This window comes from Fringilla coelebs (genome assembly GCF_963513975.1).
Source record: "Fringilla coelebs genome assembly, chromosome: 5".
Lineage (NCBI taxonomy): Eukaryota > Metazoa > Chordata > Aves > Passeriformes > Fringillidae > Fringilla > Fringilla coelebs.
The window spans coordinates 3,162,524-3,188,486 of NC_140033.1; the positions used below are offsets into that span (position 1 = coordinate 3,162,524).

Here is a 25,963-nt window from a genome sequence, read left to right on the forward strand (position 1 = left end):
CTCACTGAAGCCTTTTTCTTCCCCCAGTTCCCCTGGACTCTGGAGAAGTCCTCATGGAGCTGCAGGAGAAGAAGGACAGGTTAGAGGAGGTAAGTGGGTCCCTGGTCATGGCACAGCTACCCCAGGGATGTTCCCCAATGGTGGGTGGGTGGCACAGGAGCCTGACCTGTCCCTTCTGTGGCAGTTTGGCATCGTCAACATCACCTCTGACAAAATGGTGGAGGACATGACCATCAAGGACGAGTTCAGCACGCCCCTGATCATCACCATCATCACGCTGGCCGGCTCCCTGCTGCTCGTCGCGGCCATCTACGGCTGCCACCAGCGCCTCTCCCAAAAGAAGGACCAGGTAAGGTGGCAGGAGGGTGGGACAGGTATCCCAAACCTTCTTCATCGCAGAAGCATCTTCAGGAGATGAGGATCATCAGTGTTGCTGTCTCTGCTGGTGGAGACATTGTGGTTTGCCCAGTGGGCATCACTCTGGGTTGTAATTTTGACAAGAAAGGCTTTCTCATTCCAAAACCCCATTCCATAAACAAGCCCCTCAAAAAATTTTCTTGAAATACTTTTACAAGTAGTGGAGCTGGGTTGGGTGCCAGGAAGCCCCAGGCTGTGTGCAGAGAAGAAGGAGGGCGTCAGCAGGAAGGGCATCAACACTGCAGGGCTCAGTCTTTGCAAGAGCTGGGCCAGGGCCAAATTTCAGAGCAGCAGCAGCAGCAGGATTTAAGGAAGAACCAACACAGAAAGAGAAAATAATGTGATTTTTATCTCAGGAAGCAATCCTAGGCGATTTTAGCGTAGCATCCACCTGCAAGGACTGGCCATTCCCATGCCCTGGGACACTGAGGTTTGCACTGGCCCCAGCTGCTGTCCCTGAGGATTTACCTCTAGGGCAGACAGAAACAGAAAAGGAAAATAATTATGAAATCAGATTATGCAATCAGGGTAAATCACCCTCTGATGGAGAAGCAAACCTACTTCACTCCTACTTCAAAATTGCTTTCCCCTGGACCAGCTCATCCATTCTCAACCCACCCAACCTCTGCCCCACAGGAAAACAAGGGATAAAGCTTTAAATATTTACAGTGCAAGGTAGGTGAACACAGGAGGGAGGGAAGAGCAAACCAATGCCCCATCAGACTTGTTTGTACTTACCAGGCTTGATTTTTTGGGAAGAAATAGGGGAAGAGGCAAGACCTCAATAAATATTTGACTGGCACTGTGGTCCTCTTGGAGCTTCCAGGGTTTCATCATCCCTTGCATGAAATCTCCCTGGCTGGCATGAAAAACATCCCACTGGGGACAGGTAGCAGCATAACTCGCCCCATGTTGTTCAGAAAACAGGTAGAAATGGGGTATTTTTAGCAATGGGAACACGTGTCCCTAAAATAACCTGGTGCAGAGGAATAGGTACCAGTCCAACTTGGATGTTCCAGAAGTAAATTCCCACCAGACACAGGGCAAAATAGCAAAACCAAAGCAAGGGATGCTATTTCTGAAAATCAAACACATTCCTCCTTCCTGGCTTTGTTTTTGGGTGGTTTCTTTTGTTCTCTTTCTGTTTCATTTCCAAAAATGACTTGAAAGTTTGTTTTGTTTTTTTTTTTTTCTATTTTATTTTTTTTCTCTCCGACCCTCCTCGCCCCCACCTCCCTCCCTGTTGTTTTATCTTGGAAATACCCAGAACATCCACCCTGATGTCCCCGGGTTTGATGATGGACATGTGGCCCTGATCTTTAATGTGAGTTCCAACACAGGGATCGGAGGGGCGGGCGCCGCATCCGTAACACCCCCAGCTCTCACCTCCGGCGCTTGGTAGGGTCCAGTAGCTTTTAACAGGACTAAAGCCCAGCTTTACAGCCCCTTCCCCTCGCTGCATGGCTGGAAGGTGCCTTGCCATGGTGGGAGAGCAGCAATCCCACAGGGAAGCAGCCCTTGGGAGAGCCCAGGTGCGTCCTCTGCTTTCGAGCATCCCAGGATCCCCACCCTGCCACAGGGCAGTGACACGGGGGACTCCCAGCAGCGCCTTTGCAGCTCCTCTGCCAGCACCAAGCCCTGCAGTTCTGCTTCTCCATCCCTCTCCTTCTCCATGGATTCCCTCCCACGCCTGTCTCCTGACATTTATAGGAGCACTGTAATAGAGCAAGCTGTGAATCCAGGCAGATTTTAACAGGGCTCCCCAAAAAGGGCTGAGCAAGGACTGCAGTTCCCCACTGAATCCCTCTAGGGAAGGATGGGGATGCAGGAGCCCAAGTGGATGCAAAATAAGAATGGGCTGGGGTTCTGCCAAGAGAGGAAGGGCTGAGCTGGAGCCTGAAGCACATCACAACAAAGGACCAGAGTGATAAAGTGTCTGATTCCATCTTTCCCTGCCTGGTTTCCACTGAGAGTTCCAGAATGAGGAAGGATAATGCTTAAGATCTGGCAGATGGGAGCTGCCCCCAAATAAAGAATAATAAAGAATAATAAAGCAACTAGAAAAAGGACAGGGGTGGATAAATAGGGGAGAGGAAGAGCAGATTTGAGGTAGGGACGCAGGAGTTGGGATGCAGTGTTGCTCAACCTCTTCCCAAGGTCCTGGATGGAACAAACTGAAGCTGGCAGCTGCTCCTGGAGGTTTTCCACATGTCTCTGGCTGCTCTTTCCTCCTTCCCATCATCAGCAGAGTCTTCCTCTTGCCAGCTCCATGCTATCCCCTCGCTGCCCCCTGCCTCAACCTCACCATGAAAGTCTCTATATGTAGCTATAAAAATCTGTATGGGGCAGCTGTCACAGCCCTGAGGTGACACTTGCAGCATGGCCAAGGTGTTGTTCAGTAGGGTTTATGGCTTTCTTTCCTCATAGCAGCGCCTGACCGAGGAGATGCAGACCATGGAGAATGGCTACCATGACAACCCCACGCTGGAGGTGATGGAGACCTCCTCTGAAATGCAGGAGAAGAAGGTGAACCTCAACGGTGAGCTGGGGGACAGCTGGATCGTTCCTCTGGACACCCTCATGAAGGAGGACCTGGAGGAAGAGGAGGACACGCATTTATAGGATGCAGAACTTGATCAAGAGAAAAACAACCACCCCCCCCAAAAAAACCCCACAAACCCTACACACACGCACACAGAGCTCCAAAATAAGGCAAAATTCCCCCCCAAAAAGCAGAAAAATCCCTTAATGAACTAATCGTGGCCCCTTGTGCCACCACATGGGGTGCAGGATGGAAAAGGACATGAGAAGACACCTCTGGGGCACAACAACACAAGCCACTGTGGTGGCCACATCTGGCCAAGCATCCTCCAACCCCCATCCACCTCCCACGCCAGACCTGACCAGCCGTGGGCAAACAGGGTGGCTCTGCTCCTGAAGAGCTGCTGGTGTCTCCTCCAAGCATGTCCCCTCCCATCCCCACATCTGACCACGCCAGCCCCATCCTCCAGCTACCAAGTGACTCAAAAACCAAGAGAAATAAAATAAATAGGACGAGAGATGGAGTGCATCTGACAGCAAAGCAGCACCTGGCAATTACAGCTTGACAAATCCTCTGGCCCACGCTGTTTAGTCATCACCCTGCCCTCCCTGACACCCAGGTAGTGAATGAAAAAAGCTGGAACAGCCTGTTCATTTTTAAACCAGTTTCCAGCCTCTCCCCAGAGCTGAAACGCACAAGAGCCCCTCGTTGTGCCATAGGCAAATGGATCCATGCAGACCCAGCGGGATGGCAGGGATGCAGCAGTGCCAAGTGATGCTCAGCCCTCGTGCCAAGGGCTGAGGAACTGATTCTGCACCCACCTGGAGACCGAGAGAGGTGCAGCAGCTTCTTGTTTTGAAAGGATGAGATGGAGGGAGAGGAAAAGGAGGAATTCCTTGAGTTCATCCCTCTTTAGGAAGGGTGTGGAGAGCAAGAGTGATGCTTGGTCTCAAGCCCAGGTGTGATGTTGGGGGTTTTGTGGTGCAGGAGCCCAGCTCTGGTGCTGCACTTCCCTCTGGAAGGATCACTTGCCTTCCAGGAATTACACAGCAGCATCTCACAGCCCTCATCCATCCTCCAGGGGACTGTGGGACACACGTACCACGATGGTTTGTGATTTTTGAGGGCACATTTTCCTGCGTGAGCAGCAGAAGAGGTAGAAGAGCAGCAGAACGTGAGCCAGGTAGCTCAGTGGCCTTCAGGTGGCGTTGGTGTTTCACACCCTCAAGGTTTAAAAGCTCAGCCTCAAGCTCTTCTTCACAAGCCACTAAAATAACAGAGACCTGCAAAGCAACTTCCAGCTCAGCAGCAAAACTGAGATTGAGCTTTGTCCTGCAGCCCTTGGTCTGTCACCCAGGTCTCCCTTTGCTGAAGCCTTTAAAGGGGAGAAGAAAAACATGGCTGGACTGAGGCCATTTCTGGATTTTGACTCCCCACAACAGCTCGTGAATAGCTCTAAAAGGCTGGGGAGAGTTTCATGCCTTTGCTCTGGTGAAGCAGCTCAGGCCTGGCAGAGGCAGGGATCATCCTCCAGCTGGGGTGCATCCTCCAGCACACGAGGACCAGAAGGTGACTTGGCTGAGTCCCTCTCCCAGAATGAGGATGGTGCTTGTCCCAAACCCTCTGCAAGCCAGAGGAGCTGCAGAAAAGAGCCATGCCCAGACACAGCCCTGCTCCTCTGCTTGCCATAAACCAAGGCACAATGGGGAGACTTCCTCTGGGCTCTGCCACCAAGTCAACCCGACTGGGATTTGCTCCCACGGCCGCCCTGAATGAGGGGAAAAGCAGAGCCAAGCAATGGGAAGCTTGGAGAAACCCTGGTGAGGTTGGGAGTACTCAGGAAGGAGGGGATTGGGGTGTTTTGTTCAGCCCCCGGACAGGCACTGGCAGAAGATACAAGTGGCTCTTCCCCCTTCTGTTCTGCACTGAAGGGCAGAGTCTGAAGTGTTCAAACCTTTCTATTTTTGTATGTAAATATTCCTGCTATTCATTAGCAATGTATTCTGCACACTTCACTTACCTGTGCACTGCACTATGGGGAAGTAATTTTGGAGGGGAGGGGAAATAACAAATAAATAAATTAAAAAAAAACTTAAAATCTTAAAAATAAAAAATAAAAAAAAGGAAAGAAAAAGTCAAAGGCCTGGTAGGAGATAAAAATTTGACATGAAGCAGAAAAACACCTCTTGCCCAGGTAACCTTGTGCCCCAGCTTTGTCCCTGTTCTGGCAGCATCAAGTTCAGCTCTTTAACACGGCCACGAGTCTCAGAGAATGGAACTCGGCATCCACAGCTGCTCCTGTGAGCATTGTGGCCTCCCAGCTGCCCGCACAGACAAGCAGCTGGTCCATTCCTCACATTTCTGTCCTTCCCAGAAAACAAACACAGGGAAAACACAGGGCAGCAGCGATGCTGTGGCCACTGGGGCTGAGCTGCCACGAGGACACCCCTGGCAGGACATCTCCAGGCTTTGGCATGTGCCTAAAGATTCCCCCTTCCCAGCAAAGAGATGCCAAAGTGCTTTAATGAGTCAGGTCCAAAGACTTTCCAAGAGAATCCTACAGAGGCTTGAGATCAAGTAACCTTAAATCTTTCCGAGCAGAGACCAGTGAGGATATTAACTGCTCAGCAAGTGCTTATAGTGACTTATATTTGAATAGGAATTGTACATTTATTTATTTTTCCAGACACCATATTTTTAAACCACTAATATTTTATAGTAGATTTTCCCTTCCCCTATTTAAAAGAACTATTTCCACAGGAAAAGAAAACAGTACTTTTTGGTTTTTTTTTAATGTTGAGAACATTCTTTTTTTGGAAAAAAGAAAAAATCAGCTAGGAAATGCAGCAATGAGCATCTTTGGCCTTAACCCTTCCCTTCGTAGACTGTAGCCATAATTGTTAGACCAAAAATAATAAATAAAAAAAATAAGATTTACCAAGGCATTTCCTTCCTCCCTGCCCCTCCTCCCTTCCCTGTGCTCCTCTTCTCTGCCCCAAACCAGCTTTAACATCCCACACATTGTACAAAGAGATTCCCGCTCTTACCTTTTGGCGAGAGCTTTACAAGCAGCTCGGATGTCCTTGCAAGAGACTTTTCTATTTTCAGATTCAAGAGGAAATGTGTAAATACTTTAGGAGCATTTTATCTCCCGCTCGCAGTGCCGTGACCCAGCTGATGAGGTTGATACTGTGACTGCTGCCTACAGAAGACACACAGAAGTCATAATCCATGAGGGACTGGAGAAGGAAAACCTAATTCCCCAGGTGGTTACCTGTTGAACCTTGCACATATCGTAGAGCTCTTACATACTGTGTGTAGCAGCACCTCTCACAGGGACAGGAGTCTGATTTACACTGGAATTTACTGAGGAACTGGATTGTAAGAGATTATTCTTGCATTTTCCTACAAATATATTTTGAGAGCATCATGTATTTCTGTCAATAAACATTCTTATGTAAAAGGCTCGTGTCTTTGGATGAGTGAGGAGGGGTGGGCAGGTCAGAGGACAAGTTCCAGGGCCACAGCTTCCTGCTCTGGAGAGCCTCCATGGGAAAACACTGGACCAGCTGGAACAAACCCAACCCAGACCTTCAAGGTAGCCAGCCATGGAAAAGCCTGCATTTTTCCTGTGCAGAAGGAAGTAGTATAGTGGTGGAAAAACTATTAAATTTAAAAATCAGAGGACTCAGTGAGGTGGGAAGCTGAGGTGATGTGAGGGCACCCCCACCACAGCCTGAGCACTTGCCTGAGCTCTTGATGCCTTCAGGCTCTCACAGGAAAAGGCAACTCACCCTTATTTCTGCATTTCACCCCTATTTCCCCATTTCAGCCTTATTTACTTCTGCATTTCATCCTAACTCACTCTGGTCTGCAGCCCCTCCTCGCACTCAGGTCAGGCTGTGGAGGAGGGAATCATCCTCACACATAAAGCAGGAGAGGCATCACCCAAGGGCAGCAGAACGGCAGCAGCAGCGTGAGCGGTTTAGCAACTCTGGCCTTCAAGCACCCAAAATAAAACATTTTGCTCCAGGTTAAGTTTCTACTTATGTAAAGGAAAAAAAAATGTAATTTGTTGAAGTCAGATATTAAAAATCCATGGTTTGCTGCAGCCTATGTTCTAACTCTGTGCTCCTCCCCAGAAAAAGTTCCTGTGAATGAGTGGAATATGTGCTGGATTTATGGGATACTGACTGAGCTCATCAGTGAGGTCAGGCAACAGGGCCAGATGTAATGTGCCACTAGTTCCACAATTTCTCTACCACTAAAAGACCTTCACAGGCATTTTTCCACTCTCTGAAGTGATGTGAGAACAAACAGATCTCAAATCAACACCCTTGCTAGCATATACATTTTTATTAAGAAAAAAATGAACAAAATACATTCTCTCCTTATGTACATTACATACAACGTAACTACATTTGTAGATATTCCTCGTGTCACTCATTCATTTATGTACAGCATGGGGCTCACACACCAACCCAGAAATCATCAAAGATGATTTATGCCAAGGAAGAAAATTAACACTCCGGGCTGAACAAAGATCATCCATAAAGAAAAGGGTGGGAAGGGGAATCACCAGAGTCCAGGGAAGATGCCTGTAACCACCATGGGCTCAGCACAGGAGCAGTCAATATTTCACCTGCCTATTCACCTGCCTAAAACACATGAGCAGTTCACAGCTTTCATCACCCCATGGATGCTTCTTTCCAGCCCAGGGCTGTCCACACCTCTCAGCTCAGCTCTCCTGTGCTCAGGTGTCCCAGACAACAACTGCAGGACAGACACCAAAGGGAATCCAGACGGACACCAGAGCCTGCAGGATTGCTGGGGAGGTGCAAATGCTTTAAACTGAGTGCCAGAACAGAACAGAGAGGCCAATTTGTGGACAGGGGGTGGACCCTCACACTTCCAGCACTAGGGAGGGAGAACCAGCTTTTGGGGATCACACTGGGGTGTAGAGGACAAGATAATGAACATTGAAGGTCCAGACAAACAAACCATCACACACTACAGTGATACCATCAGAGCAGAGGCAACAGCTCAACAAACAGCTCAAAACCCCACCCCAGTCAGGTGATGGTGCCCAGCCAGCTCACTGGTGTCTGACCCCAAGTTACCAAGGTCCTGTCCACGCCACCAACTTCCCTAAGAGCGACAACTGCAGCACTTTCAAAGGGCAAACATTTAACGAGGTTCAATACTCCCAAAATGAGACACGCTGCATCTCTGAATGCACAACATGTACAACACCACCAGCCCACAAGGATGGGAATGTCACCTCCAATTAACTGGGAATGAGCCCACAGACTTTCAATTTCTGTCCCTCAGCAAAGTGGTCTGCGTGGTTCGGGGCCTCCAACTCGCAAGACTCCCGTGAACACATTTGTTTGTATAATTAAGCTCTTTTCTCTGGCTTATGGTCTCCCCAGCACCCCCTCATTTCCTGCTGTGGAGGAGGGAATGCTGGAAGGCAGCAGAAAATACAGCTTTAGCAAATGGCAACAGCTACTAATAACGAGGGGTTTGTTTTCCTTTCCACTACCCTGCACAGCAGCTTCTGAAGTGAAAACTGTTTTGCACATCAAAACATCAACAGGAGGGACAGGAATGAGGAGGAAGAGATGAAGGGGAACCCTCCACTGCTAGTTTGCATTCCCGATGACCACAGCAGACAGGAGGGGAAAACATGTCAGCAGCACAGTAGTTCTCCTCCATTTGCCCCTTTTAAGAGCTGAGTTTTTGTCAAAACCTCAAAAAAAAAAAAAAATCACTTTTCAGCCTTGAAGTGGCTTTTTTAATGAACAGACCCTGTTCACACACCGCAGCATTTCTCTATTTAGTGAAACACTGAGTAATAGATTGAATCCCTTGGTTACTAAGTCAGGATATTTAAAGTATATTTTCCTATCACTGGGGAGTAAAACCTATCCATTTGGGATGTGGAGATGACTGCAAGCACTGGAGCCACTGTTATGGTCTAGCCTCCCCCCCATCATATTAATTAAAAAGCACTTAATTTCCTTTAATCGAACTGGCAGCTTTCGTCAGAAAGCTCAAAACATTTTTAGGTTTTAACAATCCCTTAGGGCAGCCAGACCTGATCCAAAAGCCAGTGGGGCTTGGGGCTGCACCACCTCAGGTCTGTTTGGGCAGGGTTAAGCCCTACTAACTGGCTTCCTCACAATTGCTGTGGAGAGAACAGAATTTGTATTATTCTCTCTGGTGTCAGGGGTGGAAAGGGGCTGAAGCTTGAGTTGAAGCTCCAGGACTAAAGATCCTGCTACTGTATCACTTCTCTCTGAAAAAGAGCAGAGAATCCAGCTCACAATGTAAAATCAGCTCTAAATAGCAAAGCTACTGTTAGGAGAGTCCTTCAAAGCCCTTCCACAAAGACAGAGCACACCTTACACACAGACTCACATCAGCACCCCTGTACTAACCCCAAGACTATTTCTCTTCTCACTCCTTCTACCCTGCAGAAATAAACCAAACACCCCAATAACCCATTAAAGTTTTGGAATGATTACAGCAGGTGCAGGAAGCCAGGAAAACTTAAGTGTTGGTAGTATCACCTTTTTCTTCTTGAGGCCACACAAAATAAACCCCGAGATGGGAGCGAAGGAGCATCACAGCACTGAATGTGAGGTCATGGAAGGGCACAAGTAAATAAGTGTGTGCTGCAGTGGGCAATCATCTCCCAGGCTTCCTTATTCCTAACCCAGGATGAGAAACAGCCCTGGAAAGAACACATCACAAGGATCCTTCCTGACTGTTTCAGAGGCAGCAGGAGGAGTTTTGCAAAGGAAACAACTGAGTAAGATGTGGAGAAACCAATGCCTCAATACCCACTATGCAGCTCTAACCTTTAATTCCTCCATAGGTACCCATTAAACTCAGGGAAGTCTGAAGCCTTTTAATAGGAGTGAACAGCCACACAGAGAAAGAAAATACAGAATAAACAGGGGAATAACCAAGGGGTCATGCTTTAACCATCACATCTGCTAGTGATAAGACTTTCCTTTCAAAATTAGTAGCAAACCCAAGCATCTAACTTGACAAAGCCAGTTTTGAGCTGCTCACTCACATCCTTATTTCCAAGAATGAACTGTGATTCCATGCTGGAGCTGAACAGTCGAGTGAGTTCTGACAGCACTCACACTCTCCAGGTCATCAGTAAAAGCTGTGCTGACTTACAGCAAACAGCTGGAAGCCAAGGCAACGTGGAGCTGTGTCTGCACCAAGTATAAATTGAGATTTCAGGGTACCAAGGTGCTAGCAGCTCCATTGGAAACAGAGCACTGAATTTGGGTCACGGCATTATCTGGAGTTTACCCCTATCAAACCAAGCCCATGAAAGCAAAGCAGACAGCAGCAATGTGTTATCCTCAGGATCTGTGCTTGGGGAAGGTGCTGCCCTGCAGAGCTCCACACCTCAGCCATGCAGCTGGAATTACACAAAACCCACACAGCTGGAATTGCACACAACCCACGCAGCCACCTCATCCTCCTTGGAGGTTTAGGATACAATCAAAGCACACGTGGATAATCCCAAACTCCAGGCAGCTCTGTGACCTCTGCCCTGAATGCCAAAGGGATACCTGCTGGCATCCCCATGAGGCTCTCCTGCAGCACTCTCCAGCAGCAATTAGCAGGTCATTAACTGGCTTCCACTCCAAAACCCTGTTTGGATCCATTGCCTATGGACAAAAGCATCTGGAGTCAATTTTTCCAAGTGCTGAGCCATGGACTCTTATCCTGGTTCCAGTACAGTTAACCTACTTTCTCCACTCCAACTTTTCATTACACTAGAAGCTTTCAGTAAAAGAGGGATTTTGCCTATAAACCATTACCACAACTTGAATAATCTCCAAAATAACCTTCTCCATGACAGGATATGATTGGGTCTCCCATTCCCACAGGCATTTAGATACACTAACAAGCTTCTGACAGCACATTTACATTTCAACAGTATTTACACCTTATATACTACTAGCAATCTATAGCAAGAACAAGTCATATAGCTGTTCTTAAACTCTCCTCTCACAAAATAAGACCCATCTCCAAATTAACACATGTACTTATTAAAATAGGCCAAGCTCAGAGTTTCTATAATCTTTCCCCTAAATTAAAACACCAATAATTTTAATTTTTCAACTGGGTCCACCTCTGTTTCTGTAATAAGTACAGCTATAAAACAACACAAGCACTTCCAGAGACATACATGAACTGCTTTTACTGTCAGGACTTCACTTGACAATAGCCAAACATTCCTTAACTCTGAGCCAACTAATAAGCTAAAATTCAAAGCATACACGGGGACTTCAAAGTTTCACAAGACATTTTTCCACTTTTAAAAACAAAGGGACCGAATGGAAACGTATCTACTAATTTTTGCCATTTTTCCCAGAAGTGGCACAGCATTACATCAGCAGAATTACTGCCTGTACAGAGAGGGAGGTTGTACACAAGTTATTCAAATTAAAGTTCATTCGATATGCTCTACAAAAGTATTTATTTCTCGATTCTGAAATGCAGGAGGCAGCAAGAGAGCTGATAGTAATTGTGTAACAGGTACCTACCACCCTCCTGCATTTGACACAAGAGCATTAACGCTCATCTTTCTCACAGTAAGAGCAGCAAAAAAATTTGCAGCATTCCTCAGGACTCTGCTCTGAACCCATCACTCACCAGTGCAGGTTGGCACAGCACAGCCAGGTCAGCACAAAACTCTGGGACAGAGAAAACTCCCTTCAAAAAATCTGCACACATCAGGAAAATGGTTCAGCCAACAGCTGTTCCACAAAGCCCCATGGAAAACACTCTTCCAGAGTCATTACTCGGCTTTGGAAGGAGTTTCTTCTGGAAGAATGAGTAGCTCATGGAGCCCTGGACACTTGTGGCTGCCAATTAAAGAAACACACAGATGAGCTGTGGCAATCCTTGCCCACCAGCCTGACACCTCTGCCACCCTCCTGCAAATAGGTGGGTTCAGTTAATGTGCTTACTGTCTTCTCTATCTTTGAACTGTAATCATTAATCATTCAATTTTCAGGCTGGGTAATTATAATCAATGACCAAAATGTTTCAGCAATTTAATTTAACTTTGTTACTCCACAAAGGGAAGCTTTTCTATGCTCTTTAGGAAAATATCTAATTTCACTCCAGTTGCCACTGCACAAGGCAATGTCTTAGAAAAGCTTTTCCAACTGGGTATTCCCAGACTGATTTTCCAAACTAAGACTTTGCTAACTGAAGTTCTGGTAGGAAGCTCCAACATGATCCCTGAGCCAGCGTGTACCCGTGTACACCCAGAGCCAGGTGCCCAGGCAAACAAAAACCAAATTCCAGAGGTTTATTTACACAACTGGGTACAGCTACCTTAACTACCCATGCAAGATGCCACCCAGGGAAAGGGCAAAACTGAACTTTTCCAAGACAAAGTTCTCCTTCCTCATTATGCTCAGCAAAAAGAAGAGATTATAAGAATAAACACATCACAAATATAAAGAGTCAGAAGATAACAAGTACAATTAATTTCAATGGACATTTTGCATCACCCTTCAGGCCTTCCCAGGACCAATACTAACTAATGGGATCCTCAAAAGAAAAGAGGCAAAAAGGTGGCTAAAGTGGTTATAATCTCATTTAACAACATGTAACAAAGTCCTTCTGCCACATGACAACATTTTAGGTCACACTGCAAGAGCAGAACATGCTTGGAGAAGTAATTCTGGGAGAACTCCTAACAAGTTCTACCTCATGCCTACTATGAGAGGTTGTTTAAGACGAACATTAACAAACTCACTTAATTCTACTTAATCCAAGTGACCAAAAAAATTAATTCTAAAGGGCTCTATTTCTCTAAGAAAATGCATCACTTGATAAGAAAAACATAAAGAATAATTTCTTGTTTTCCAAGGAGATGATCCACTAAAGAGTATTGTAAGGGTCAGAGTCAGTGAAGAACCAAACACAGGGATTTCAAAGGATATTTTTTAAAAAAGCTAAATCAAGAGTGAAGTCTGGATGTCTGTATCAAGTTTACCCCACCCTGACTTCCTCTAGCTTTAAAAGACATACCAGAACCTTGTAACTTTGGCTTTAAAGACTCAAAACATGATGAATGAGTCCCTCTCCGACAAGGAACGACGCTTTCCTTCGCAAGACCTTATTTACAAGTTAACACAGAATTTACAGATAGAACTACTCACTGTAGTGCAAAGATTATGTGGTGTCAAGTTCATACACAGAGTCACCTTATAATCTAAAGTAAAGGCAAATAGAGTATGTTTGTCTTGTCTAAGCTAAAGAGCAGCCTCAGACACAGCCTACAAGCAATGATGGTGAGGTTTGAAGACTTCTCACGCACAGCTTGGATATTTATAACCCCGCATGCACTGGGCTGTGAAATGTTTTCAGGTGGCTGTTTTCTGATCCAGCGGGTTTCTTTACTGTTTGTATTTCAGGCTTTCTGTAATGAGCACATTAGATGCTTTCCTGGAATATCATCAGTGTCTTTAAAGATCAGCGTGCAATGAAATTCAGACTACTTGTGTCACTGCCTGACAACAAGTGGCTGATTTTAAAAGGAAATTTATACTTCACTGCTCTGAATTTTTGGTTAGAATTTAAAGAAGGTAACGTAGCATACATCAATGCAAAGAGATCATTTGACTCCTAGCTTTAAGGACAAAAAGAAGGGAAAATCCTTGGCAAAGCCACAAGAAGCCTTCCCTTTGGATTAACCTCTCTGGCCACACGGTGCCTCTGCTGCTCAACAAATACTGCAGAGCTGAGCAAAGTTTCTGCTGGTTAATCACCAGCTGTAATCCATGCACTGTGCTGGTGCGAGCAGCATCGATCTGCTCGGGACAAAGGCAGGTCAATATTTGATCATCCTGAAGTGCTCTCGTTAGCTGGGACTGTCAGTCCTGCAGAAGCCACGTTCCCCTGGCTCAAACAAATCATTGATTTGCACGATGCTACAGAACACAGAGCCGAGGCTGCCGAGCTCCGCGCGCACCCCCGGCGCAGAGGACAATGAGTCTGGATCGAATTCCTGTCACACAAATACGACCTGACACGATGCACTGCTCACCAGCAACACCGTTCAAAGCTCTCTGGCCATTCCTGAACTTCCCCTGCCTGCTCACCAGGGCTTCTCAGGGTGTACCTTTTGGGTTTTTTCAGCCATCCAAGGTGGACACACAACAGTTTATGAAGAGCTTGGTTAATTAGAGAATTGTCACAAAGAGCATTTAATCATCTGACTGAAGCTGAGGATACACAAGCAATGAGATCAAGTGGGAAAGGTGCACAGCAGCAGTAAATTTAAGTACTGCAAGGTGACAGAATTTTGGCTGGTTGCACTAAAAGTGCTCATTTCGATCTCAATGGAAGCAACAGCTCAGCTGGAATATTCCCCCAGTATCTACATTTGTACTGCATAAACTCTGCATTACTTAACAAAGCCTCAGCAAGGGTAGCACAGCACAAAGCCCAGCAGTGATGTAAAACTTTCTGTGTCAATAGGAAAAAGACCTGCCACGTTCCAAAGAAACAATTTCATCAGATTTCATTTCCCACACCGAGTGGATTCTTCTGCAGACATCTGATTTACCATCCACTGAAGTGCACAGTGTCTGAACAGTCTCAAGTGACAGGTTAAAAACACTTCATTTGTACAGTCCTCCCTGAAGACAAGCCTGGCCTCTGACACACTGTTCCTTTCTAAGTGATTAAACACTAGTATGAGGTTTTGAAATTTATTTCTAATGCAGCAGGACTACAAAAGTTACACAAAGAACATGATAAAGAGGCAATACAATCAAAGCAAGCAGACACTCGAGCTCTGAAAAAGACACTTGACTAACTCTTTATTTCAAGAGTCCAAATCATCTTTGCACACACAGGACTTCCACCAAATTCAACAGGAGCCACAGCGGGTGCAGCAACGATACCTGACTGGCATGAACACTGCTGGACAGAAAGTTTTGCAGTTTCATATAAATATTTACATCTGCCAGTGTGTACTGAATGCTCCCAGACACTGAATGCAGAGTTTCTAATGCTGGGTATGCATGTCCTTCATTCAACCTCACAGTGCAGCACCAAGCCCTTACAGTGTTTATAAAGAAGGCTTTCAGCAAAAGGAAGAATACATTTTCTATACATATGCATCAGCTCATTTTCATAGATTTATGCTAAGAAGGCCTCCCTCACATTCAGATCTAGGTCTAAAATGCTTTGACAAGGGAGCTGCACTTATATAGGAAGGAGACAAGCTGTTGGGAGCAACGCCCTGTACACGTACACATGGACAAACACACACAGAAACGCTTCACATGGAAATGAAGACAATCTGCTTCAGCAATCCTACACCCAACCTGGGGTCAGGTTTGCAGAGGTTGGGGATGTGTGTGGTGGAAGACCCAGTTCTGCCAGGCTCGCTGAGGACCCACAGGGTTTCTCAGTGGATGAGCACAGCAGCAAAGAGATCAATCCCTGAAAAGGGGCCCGTGTGGGCGGTGACCGCACTCCTGTTTTCCAGCTGTATCTCAGGTTCCCTCTTGCCTGCCAGCTTTAAGTGGAAGGCCCCAGAGAACAGGAGATAGGGATGTAGGTCATCAGTTCAGATGGAGTCTCAGAAGCAATTAGACATGACTGTCAGCACAACTCTGGGAAGGAGAGACAGACGGTTCGGAACACACGCTCGCCTTCCCGCGACACACCGTGAGTACAGGACTCAGGACATAAATTACATCATCTCAACACCTGCCAGTGTCCTGCCACCAAGTTATTCAGCTGCTGAGGATGGAGTTGTAGGATAAAGCAATACATGACTAGTTACAAACGAGGAAAGAAAAACCTCTTCCCCCTCTTCCTCAGGAAACACAATATAAAACCCATCATCTTGAATCCCAGACAACTCACAAATCTCAAATTTTCCCCCATAGGCAAAAAGATCACTGCATGACTGGGTTTTATTTCTTTTTCTTTTTCCCCCCACCTTTTCATCTTACATTTGCTAACTCAAAATCCAAAGTCAGAAAAAATATATATATTTAGTCAGAAGTACGTCAGTTACATTTTATTAACCTACTCCAAGGGAAAAGCTCCAGGGATTCACCATACAAGTATAAAACCCCTTTCAAACACCTAGGGGTTACTATTAACTTCATCCCAGCAGTCAATCAACGCAGTAAAAAAATTAAAATACTGAAAATGGATGCTTTTCCCCTCTTCCATGTGTCCAGTGATTGCTCCATTACAGGGTGATGAGGTCCACCAGGTTGCCTTTAGGAGGGGTCATGTTGTCTGGGAAGAAGTTGACTAACGTGTCAAACAGCTGAGTTCTCTGGGCATACGTGTGGTCAACGTCTGAAAATCCTGGGGGAGGAAGGAAAGGGGAAAGTAAGTCACTCCTCCCAATCCCAAACACTCAGTTTAGCTGTGGAATTGTCCATTTGGGATAAATGTTAACAGCTCCCTCTGCTCCCACTAATAAGGCTGCCAGCTCTCCATCCCACTACTGTAAGCACATATAGAGAGATTATGTCACCCTGAGCCTGCACTGCCATCAAGATGCCATAAAAAGTAATAAACAAATGCCTGTCAAGATCACTGACAGGCCTGAAGAAATGGGGGAAGCAGGAGTTCTCAAGGGACTGCTCTGATGTCCCAGAAAACAAAATCCATGCAGCTATTTTTATTTGGTGCCTCATTTCTTCTGTCCTCGACTTTCTTCATTATCTTCACTGCCATAACCAGAACTGCTCCTTGGATGGCTTGGAGTTTTCCTTGAGATAAGCTGTGCTGGCAGCAGGAGTCCCAACTCAGAGTTGGTATTTACTCACTGGACTTGCACCTGGCTGCATCTTGGCACACAGGAGCTTTGCAAACCAGTTTCTGGAGTGCTGCCTCCCAACATGGCAGAGTTTGGTTGGCATTGTTTATCCAAATCCTACACTAAAACCATCAGCAAGAACAATAGGGCAGGCACACAATGATCTCCTCCACTTTGGATTACTTCATTACTGCTATCTTTAAGGAGTGCTTTTTAATTCACTGCTCAGTTAATCAAAGTCAACCAAGTTAATCAAATCAAGGAGAGCTGGGGTTTTTATTTTCAAAGCACCTCCTGATGTACATATCCTCCCACTGTAAATCCAAAATCTGGATAAAGTATTGTACTGAGTCAAGAACTAATTCATCTTCTAAAATGCTTAAAACTAGGGAAAAATTTTGAGGGTGGTGAAGCACTGGCACAGGTTGCCCAGGGAAGCTGTGGATGTCCCATCCCTGAAGTGTTCAAGGCCAGGTCGGATGGGGCTGGGAGCAACCTGGGATAGTGGAAGGCATCCCTGCCCATGGCAGAGGGGATTGGAATGAGATGATTTCTGAAGGTCCCTTCCAGCCCAAACAATTCTATGAGTCTATGAAAAATCTAACTTTTTTGAAACTTGGGTTTTCTTTCTTTAAAAGAAGTTTGATCCTATCGGTCAACTTGATGTCTTCCAAACCACAGGAACTCAGCAGAGCTTCCTCATCCAGCAGGGCAGAACTGCAGTGGGCTTTAACCTTCCCTCAGTTTCTCAGATTGGAAATTAAACCTCCATCAAAAACTGAAGTCATCCATTCTCTTAGCGAGAGCTCAGTGACTTGAGGACACTCCAGTAAAAGGATGTAATTTCTGCCTGTACCTTTCCTATAGCTTGCCCAGGATGAGTCTCTGAGATCTCTCAAAGAGTTAACTGGACAGAGCAGTGAAACAAATCATGGCTTTGGCTCAGCCCTCCTGTTTCCAGCCCTTCACGCCACTGTTTTCTCCACTCTTGACACCCTGCCCAAAGAACTCGTTCTGCAGAGAACAGAGCGAACCAAACTACTCCAGGAATTGCAGTTATCACAGCAAACAGAGCCGTAGCCATGCTGTGAGATTCCAAAGTGACATGACAGGAGGTGCTTTATTCTGACCAAAGCTTCTGTTTACTTGGGTAACAGCAAAGGATCAGATGTAATAAGAGACACAAAATGATCCCGGGAGGCATTGGTTTAAAACCACTGATGTTGACAGATGTTTTAAATATGGGCTTGAGGTATTGGACACTGCTCATTATAAATAACCTCTCAAATGTCTGGGGAGTGGCACTTTGCATATTGAAAAGAGCCCACAATGTTCATAGGAACTATAACATTTGATATAAAAACCAGTAGAAACTAAGAGTAATTATCAAAGAGAACATCATGTAATTCCTCTGACACACAATACTCACCGAGAGTCGTGAAATCCGAGCCAGACTTAAATAATGCTGAGGCAAGAAGCTGAAACTGCAGAAGAAGAGGTAAAGGGACAAAGAAAGAAAAAAGTGTTATTAACCACAAAGGCAAAAACCCCAAGGGATTCATAGAAGTACAAGTAGCTTTAGAGTTGCTGTGTTTTCTCTACAAAATCCTCCTAACTCCTGTGTCATACACACGAATTACAGCAGCAGGCACTTTCACATGAGCACCACAATTTGTCACCTTGGCACAAGTTAGATGGTTTTTCCTAGAATTAAGAGCAGTGTTGATGCAATGAAAGGTATTTGACTGAGAGCTCTAAAAATCTCTTCTTTTTTACATATAATTTTTTGCCTCTTTGGCAGAAGGTAGAGTCCCTTCCACACAATAACATTCCCAGGGATTAACATGGTACAGGCTCAGCAGCCAGGGATTAGATGGCACAAAAACAGGGTAACTGCTGGAGTGAGCATGAACTTCTTGATAACAGAGAAAGCTCTGCCCCACAGAGAGAAGCTGTGGATGCCCCAACCCTGGCAGTGTTGAAGGCCAGATGGGACTTGAGCAATCTGATCTAATGGGTGGCATCCCTGCCCATGGCAGGGGATTTGGAACTCAATGATCCTTAACATCCCATCCAACCCAAACCATTCTGTGATTCTAATAACAACCACTCTCAACTGCCAGAGATCTCACATCACAAATTTAAGGCACTATCTTCTTAACTAAAAATAAAAATTCTTTGTTTGGGAACATCAAGACCATGAATAAAAACATTTTACTTAACACATTCATGGTTTTAGTCTCCATGTCTCACTGGTAGACAGTGACCACAGTGTGTTGCTCTGCCCCTGACTGCTGTTTCTAGGAACCCAAGGAACAAAGCTTAGTGCTTTGTCATGCTCCTGCAAAGAAAGAGTTGATTCCTTAAAGCCTTGGAATCTTGTGTCTCCTGCCTGTGTGTCTTTTCAGCACACAGCCTGAAGGAAAAGAAGGGAGGAAAAAAAAATCAGAAGAGAAGCAAATATGTTCAGAGAAGGAGTGGAAAGAACAGCCAGGCATTACATATCCATCAGTTTAATTTCAATTTCAATAAAAAATGGGAACACAGACAGTTTGTAGGCATGTAGGAGTGGAGAAGGTGATGAGTAGCAGCCAACGTGAATTTGGCAACAACAAGTTGTAGCACATCAATCTGATTTCTCCTATGAGGCAGAAGGCCCTAGGGATGGGACTTGGCAATAGACCTTGTCCATTCTGACTTTCATAGGAATTCTAACACTTTTATATGATATTTAAGGCACATTGTCAAGGCATTATTAGATTAAGCCAACAGGGAAAGGAAAACAGGTCAAATAACTTTTCTGTGGGTGGCCATCAATGGTTTGACATCAAAATGGAGCCTTGAATCAGGAGTGATTCATCTGTGCCCCAGGGTCAGCATCACCCTGGGTTTTCAGTGATAACCTGCTTGGCAGAACAGGGCAGGATCACCAGACCTTACACCACTGCCAGCATGGAACAGACAGCCTTCCAACTGTTTTTCCACTTAATCCAAATTATAATGATGGATTGAGGTGCATTTCACCAGGGCCAAGTGCAAATCAACAGAAACAGGAAAAATCAGGAATACAGAACAGGTGCAGAGGCTCTGTGAAAATGCACTTAGGCACTACAACAGATCAGTATCACTTTATTATAAAACTGACAAATGCAGGAAAAGAAGCAGAATCTTTAAAAAAAATACTCTTGCTGTTATCAAGGTTTTAAAGTCTCCTCTACAATAAGGAGCCCACTTTGGGATGCCCTGTGTCAGCCAGCACCATATGAGGAAAGCGCTAGAAAAAAATTTAAGTATTCTGAAAAGCAAGTTCTACGAAGAAAGCTCAAAGGAGTGAGGGCTGCAGAAAACGATGGCCAAACACAAAACTGCCAGAAGTCACAGGTGCTAAAAGTAGAAAAAAATAGAAAAAGAAGCAGAAAAAGTGCTACAGAAAGTAGATCTACAACCATGTGCAAGAAGCTACAAAAACACTTCAGTAAGATCAGTTTCAATGTGACATCAAGGGAAAAATCAAAAATAAGGACTGTAGTGTCTGGGGAAGTCTGCATCCTTTGGGGAGGGTACGGTGAGAGAGACACAGGATTGAGAAACTGGAAATGAGGGAGAAGGGGCTGTAAAGTGCCCTCCTGAGTGCAAGGCCTGGTCACACTAAATCACTGCAATGCCACACGTGGATTCCACCGTGAGCCTCATTTGTGAGAACAGCTTGGCTTCCCAGCAGCACTGTACTTAAACAGCTGCCCAGCAGAAATAGCTCCAAAAGTTCCAATAAAACCCGTGGCTAAATCCCTGCAGCTTCTGAGAGCAAATGCCACGCTCTGGCCATCCCTCCCTCCCTCCCACATGATGGCCTTGGGCCCGCTGCCAGCTGCCTGGTGGCACACCAGGCTGGGATAAAGCGGGTGCCACGCGCTCCCAGGGGTTCCCATGCTCCGGCAGCAACGCCCTGCTGGGAGCACAGAGCCACACTGGGGCTCAGGTGCCTGACCAAGAGGCCAGATGAGCAGGGTTCAGCCAAGAACTTGCTGAACTGAGACCAAACCCCTGCTGACAATGGCCTCTGCCAAGTTTCCAGCCTCATCTGCACCAGGCATGATGGATTTTCACGGCTATGAGCTTCTTTGCAGCTTTGTGGGGAAGGAGGATCCTGTTCCCTTCTCCACTCATGGCACCACACTTGAGTTAACCTTGAGGGCTGTTGTTTGTTTGGTTTGAAATCTAATTTGTGTATCAGCTCACACTTGAAAAGTACTTTCTGATAGAAAAGTCAAGCATGTGAGTTAAGAACATCAGTTAAGGACAGTGCTGAACCTAAGCTGGTTCACTCTGCATTTCTATTACAATCCCAAACCCTACAGTGTTCTCCCATAGGATCCCTCTGTTTTTCCCAAAGTGTAGGACAGTTACTGCTCACTCAATACCAGGTCTCTTATATACCATTCCCAGCAGATATCCAATGAACTATTTTCTTCACAAAGTACAAGCTCTGCTCTAAAGAAGGAATTAATTTCTTTATTGACTTTATCATATTAATTGTTATTCTAACAGATGGCACTTCAAACTCTGATTAATTTTGGGTCTATTTGAAAGCAACAGTATCTGATTTTTCAAAATATGTAGTGTTATGCAACAGCTTCTGAATTCACAGAAAAGCATGGCCCTCAAGCAAATCACACCTCAGATCTCTCCCATCAGGCACCAGAATGAAACCCAATTAATGACCATCTAGGAAAAACAATTTGCTTAATATCACAGAGCAACTCTGTTATGGAGACAAGAGCAGAATTCAATTATCCAGCAGAAGCATCCAACTGCTTTAATCACACCACCACCCATTTTCTTCTGACAATCCCTCTGGCTCACTGGCTTCATCCATTCCAAATTAAATCTCCACTCAAACGACAGCATTTCCCTTTGTTACACAATTAACTTCTCTCTCGGAGATCCAACCAACCTCCTGAACAGAGGCAGGGGTTTCTTGGAGATAAACAGATCTGGTTAACTAACAGAAGGTTATACACTATATCTATTTTTATGTATTTGCTGCACACCTCTGCCTTTGCACAAACAAAATGATTGAGGGGGAATGAGTAACTCTCGTTCGGGATACCTGGCCGGTTGTATGAATCAGACACAATTTCTCCTCCTTCTCTGTAATGCCTGTGTGTGAGTGCTCAGATCACAGCATAAACCAGTTCCTCAGTCTGACCAGTTCTCTGGGGCTGGTGACTCCCAGCACGGGCTCAAAGAGGCAAAGGGAAGCTCAAACCCTTTGAGGAGGGAGCTGCTGCTGAAATTGGGAAGGCTGAACGCTGTTTCTGTAAAGGCTCCTTGGCTCCAAAGCCTATGCTCCTGCAGCACTCAGGCTCTGAGGCTTTACAAAGAATCACAGCAGGACACAAAGAGGAGGAACAGGCTTTTCTTAGCTCCTTCCTAGAACTATTTTTCCCATTTGGGCTTCAATTTTCCCAGAAATACCAGTCTAATGCAGATTCAAACAATACTTTTGGGCCCTGCTGGCTTGATCTGTCAAATTTATTAAAGACAAGGTCTTAAGAATGGAAAGTATGAAGCAGCCTTGAACAGGGGCCTCCAGCCTCAGTCTACAAGCAAGTCAGGCCTCAGATTGGCCTCCAGGTCCTTGCTCTTTCTCCTATCATGCTCCAAGAAAAACATACTGTGAGTTTTCCTTGTGCTTTGTATCTGTTTTACAACAATCATGGGATTGAGCTTCATCAGTTGTTGAATCTCCATGTACAAAATCATCCTGCTCTCTCATACTTGGAAAGCACTGGACATTTTTTTGTGTCATCTTGATTTCTACTGCAGCCCATTTAACAGCAGCAAAGTTTTGGATATAATTACTGCAGTATTCAAGGAGCATCTTTAGCTTTTATACATGAACTACTGATGTTTCTGTAATTTAACAGCACCTGTTTTCTCTAAGCACAAAATTTGGAATTCAATTTGATATTTATTTTGACCATCCTTTTATCTTTAAAAGCCTGCTGTCGTAATCTTCCACCAAATTCAAATCTGTGTGTGACAGAGAAGAACAGCCATTCCAGCAGAAAACTTTACACCAGCAAATGACCCATTTATGCAACTTTTAGTCTGTTAAATCGCGAGTAAAATTCTCCATTTTCTAGAAATTTACCCTCCTTTTCCTATACTGTCAGGACTATTAACCCACAGCCACTAAAAAGATCCACTAATTTGGGAACACTGAACTGACTGAGGAGGTTTAAGTGACATCAAGCAGAATCACAGTTAATGACTGGATCTGCATTTGTGGGCAGAGAAGTTGCTGGCACACAGCCTGCGGCTACTAAATCAAGCACCCATGCAATACCTGTTACCTGCAGGCATCTACTTCACTTCAGAGTAATAAAAAAGGGGAAAAAAATAGTCCCCTTAGCATCCCTAAAATTCACAGCAACAGAATGAAAATCTTGGGGTATGTTCCTACTATCAATCATTCATGCTACTTTAAACAAAATCAGTTACTAAGGCCAAAGTAAGTTTCAAGAACAGTCTGTTTGTTTTCCTTGGCATCCAACTGCAAACAGCTGAACAGACTTGCCTAACTAAGTCAGAAGGAATTACTTCTATTACAAAGCAAGCAAGCCTCACCACAAGGGGAAATTCTGCTTGTAATGGTATATAACACCACCCAGATCTCCAGCCATAAAACATGAAGCCATACAGGCCAGTCCCCAGAATTATTGCACTAATTCAGCCTGGTCCTTCCCAAATTTAACAGCTGCCCTGGAAAGAGGGAAAACAGGCTGAATTGATTCCCTAAAGTTCTAAGATGCCTTACAGCATTCAGTGGCTGCAGCCAATCGCATCTATCACCTTTGTTATTAATCGAGATACAAATCAAATAAAGGCAGGGTATGGAGGTGTCTGGGCTGAGAGACACAATCAAAGTGGTGCTTGAAATTCGATATGGAATCCAAAATGCCTGCGTCAGTCCTTTGGAAAGCACAGGAGCTATTTGAAGATGCAATGCCAGAGCAAAAAGCCAACTCGATGTGATAACCGGAAGGTAAATTGACGTCAACTGGAAATGCACCCAGTCAGTACCAGCCCAGCAGCTGGCTCTGTGCCACAGCCCTGGCAGATCTGTCCCAGTGGAGAAAAAAGCTTTGGAAGTTAAAGCTTTATGACCAGCACAATGAATAATAATTAAAAAAAAAAAAAAACTAAACAAAAAACAAAATAGCAAAACCCAAATGAAAAAGCGTCCCAGAAATGGTTAGATGATTTTTGGAGATGGCTGGAACGGATGGAAGCTTTAATTCTGCTGAGTGGTGTGTGCTGATCCGACAGCCCAGCACAACAGACAGAAGCTATTGGATTTTGTTTGGATCAGACATTAGGCCTGCAGAGAAAGAATCCACAATATATTCACTCAGCTGGACTGAGCTATGTAAGCTCATTCGCTGGATCATTAATGTTCAGAACACCAGTGTGCTCTCTGAAAAGGGGTAATTCTTTTTTTCAAACATTTTATTCTACTTCTACTGGTATGATACAGCTTCTACATTCCCCCAAAATCTCACAGGAGCCCATGCAGGCATGTAAATTCTCCATTCCTACAAGGTGGACAAGTTGAACACAGCTGGGAAAAGGAAAAGGAGGATATTGAAGGGTTTTCTGTGCCAGATGTGCCCAACACGCAGCTTCTGCAGCAGCTTCCTCGGTCTGTGGGCGACAGGAGGCAGCAGGAGCTAGGAGAAGAGCTTGCTCATCACAGCACAGATGTTTGCTGTTCAGGGAATAATAAAAACGCCCAGCCAGCCATGAGATGCAAGATCTCCTTAGGAATAACTGGCTGAGGAGAGCCAGGCTACCAGCACACAGGTGTGAGATGAAGAAAAAAGGAGATCAGAGAACACAGGACACATCTTATAGGAGTGGGGGGGAAAAAGAGAGTATCAGGATGGGAGCTTGTATTCTATGGGTTAGTACAGACTCAAACAGGAAGAAGAAACCTTGATTCTAGGTTCAGTTTTGGGCCCCTCAAACACAACAAGAACATCACTGAGGGGATGGAGTATGTCCAGGGAGGGGAATTGTGCTGGGGAAGGGTCTGAGGCAGCAGGAGAGGCCGAGGGAGCTGGGAAGGGGCTCAGCCTGGAGAAAAGGAGGCTCAGGGGAGACCTTCTGGCTCCGCACAACTCCCTGCCAGGAGGGGACAGCCAGGTGGGGGGTCACTCACAAGTAATAAAACACAGGAGAAGAGGAAATGGCCTCAAATTAAGACTGGGTATCAGGAAAGAATTCACCAGAAGGGTTGTCCAGCTCTGTCACGGGCTGCCTGGGCAAGTATAAGCCCCATCTCTGGAGGTATTTAAAAGCCATATAGATGTGACACTTGGGGACATGGTTTAGTGGTGGCCTTGGCAGCACTGAGGCAATGGTTGCAGCACCTGATGACCTTAAAGGTCTTTTCCAACCTCAAAGACTCTGGAAGTGTTACCACACTGGGAAGATGACACATATCTCGGGGGGGGGGGGGAATGTCCTTTCCTACCTTAAGAAAAGCAGGATCATCTGCTGTCTTTCCTATGCTAGAAATGGCTAAAAAGAATGTGAAAATACTTGATATGGAACAATTTGAACAAGAAACTATTCACAGAGAACAGAGAGTCACAGCACTTAAATATTTTGTTGAATCACATGTTTATAAACGCTGATTAGAATTTATGACAAATGTGATCACTTCCAAGATCCTGGTAAGAGTAAGCTTTTTTCCTAATTCTAACCCTACAATTCCATCCTGTAGACATGCAAGAATCTTCTTGTATTCTCCCCCAAGACCTTTCAGTGTCTGTATAATCTTTTCTTTAGCTAAAGTAGCAAGTTAAAGCCACCAGATTAAGAGATTTAATCCAGGGACTCAGTATGGACTAGAACTGCCCCTCCTCCCATCATGATTTTATAAATGGGGCTGTCAAATCCTTTCCCAAGTCATTAAGGAAAGAAGACAGCAAGAACCCCAGACTCTTCCTTATCTACCCATCAGGAGCTGAATGCTGGCACATCTCAGCTGGCTGCTCCAAACTCCATGTGGAAATTAATGCCAGAGTAAAATCAGCCACCTTATCTGACACTTCTCACTATTTCTTTAATCCGTTTTGTAAAGT

The 25,963-nt window shown here is 45.3% G+C and overlaps 2 protein-coding genes across 2 annotated transcripts in view; one reads left to right on the plus strand and one right to left on the minus strand.

Moving 5' to 3' along the window:
* PODXL (podocalyxin like) overlaps nt 1-6,416 on the plus strand; it is a 45,006-nt gene extending 38,590 nt beyond the window's left edge. The window contains exons 6-9 of the mRNA XM_084206763.1: nt 28-89; nt 185-349; nt 1,685-1,741; nt 2,848-6,416. Of these exons, the coding sequence (XP_084062889.1) occupies nt 28-89; nt 185-349; nt 1,685-1,741; nt 2,848-3,039 (476 nt within the window). The 3' untranslated portion in view covers nt 3,040-6,416. The remainder of the gene's footprint in view (nt 1-27; nt 90-184; nt 350-1,684; nt 1,742-2,847) is intronic.
* Nucleotides 6,417-7,350: 934 nt separating this feature from the next.
* Nucleotides 7,351-25,963, minus strand: part of MKLN1 (muskelin 1) — a 102,971-nt gene continuing 84,358 nt past the window's right edge. Inside the window, exons 17-18 of the mRNA XM_084206527.1 lie at nt 18,238-18,292; nt 7,351-16,351 (exon numbers count right to left, since the gene is read on the minus strand). Coding sequence (XP_084062653.1) covers nt 16,230-16,351; nt 18,238-18,292 — 177 coding nt within the window. The 3' untranslated portion in view covers nt 7,351-16,229. The remainder of the gene's footprint in view (nt 16,352-18,237; nt 18,293-25,963) is intronic.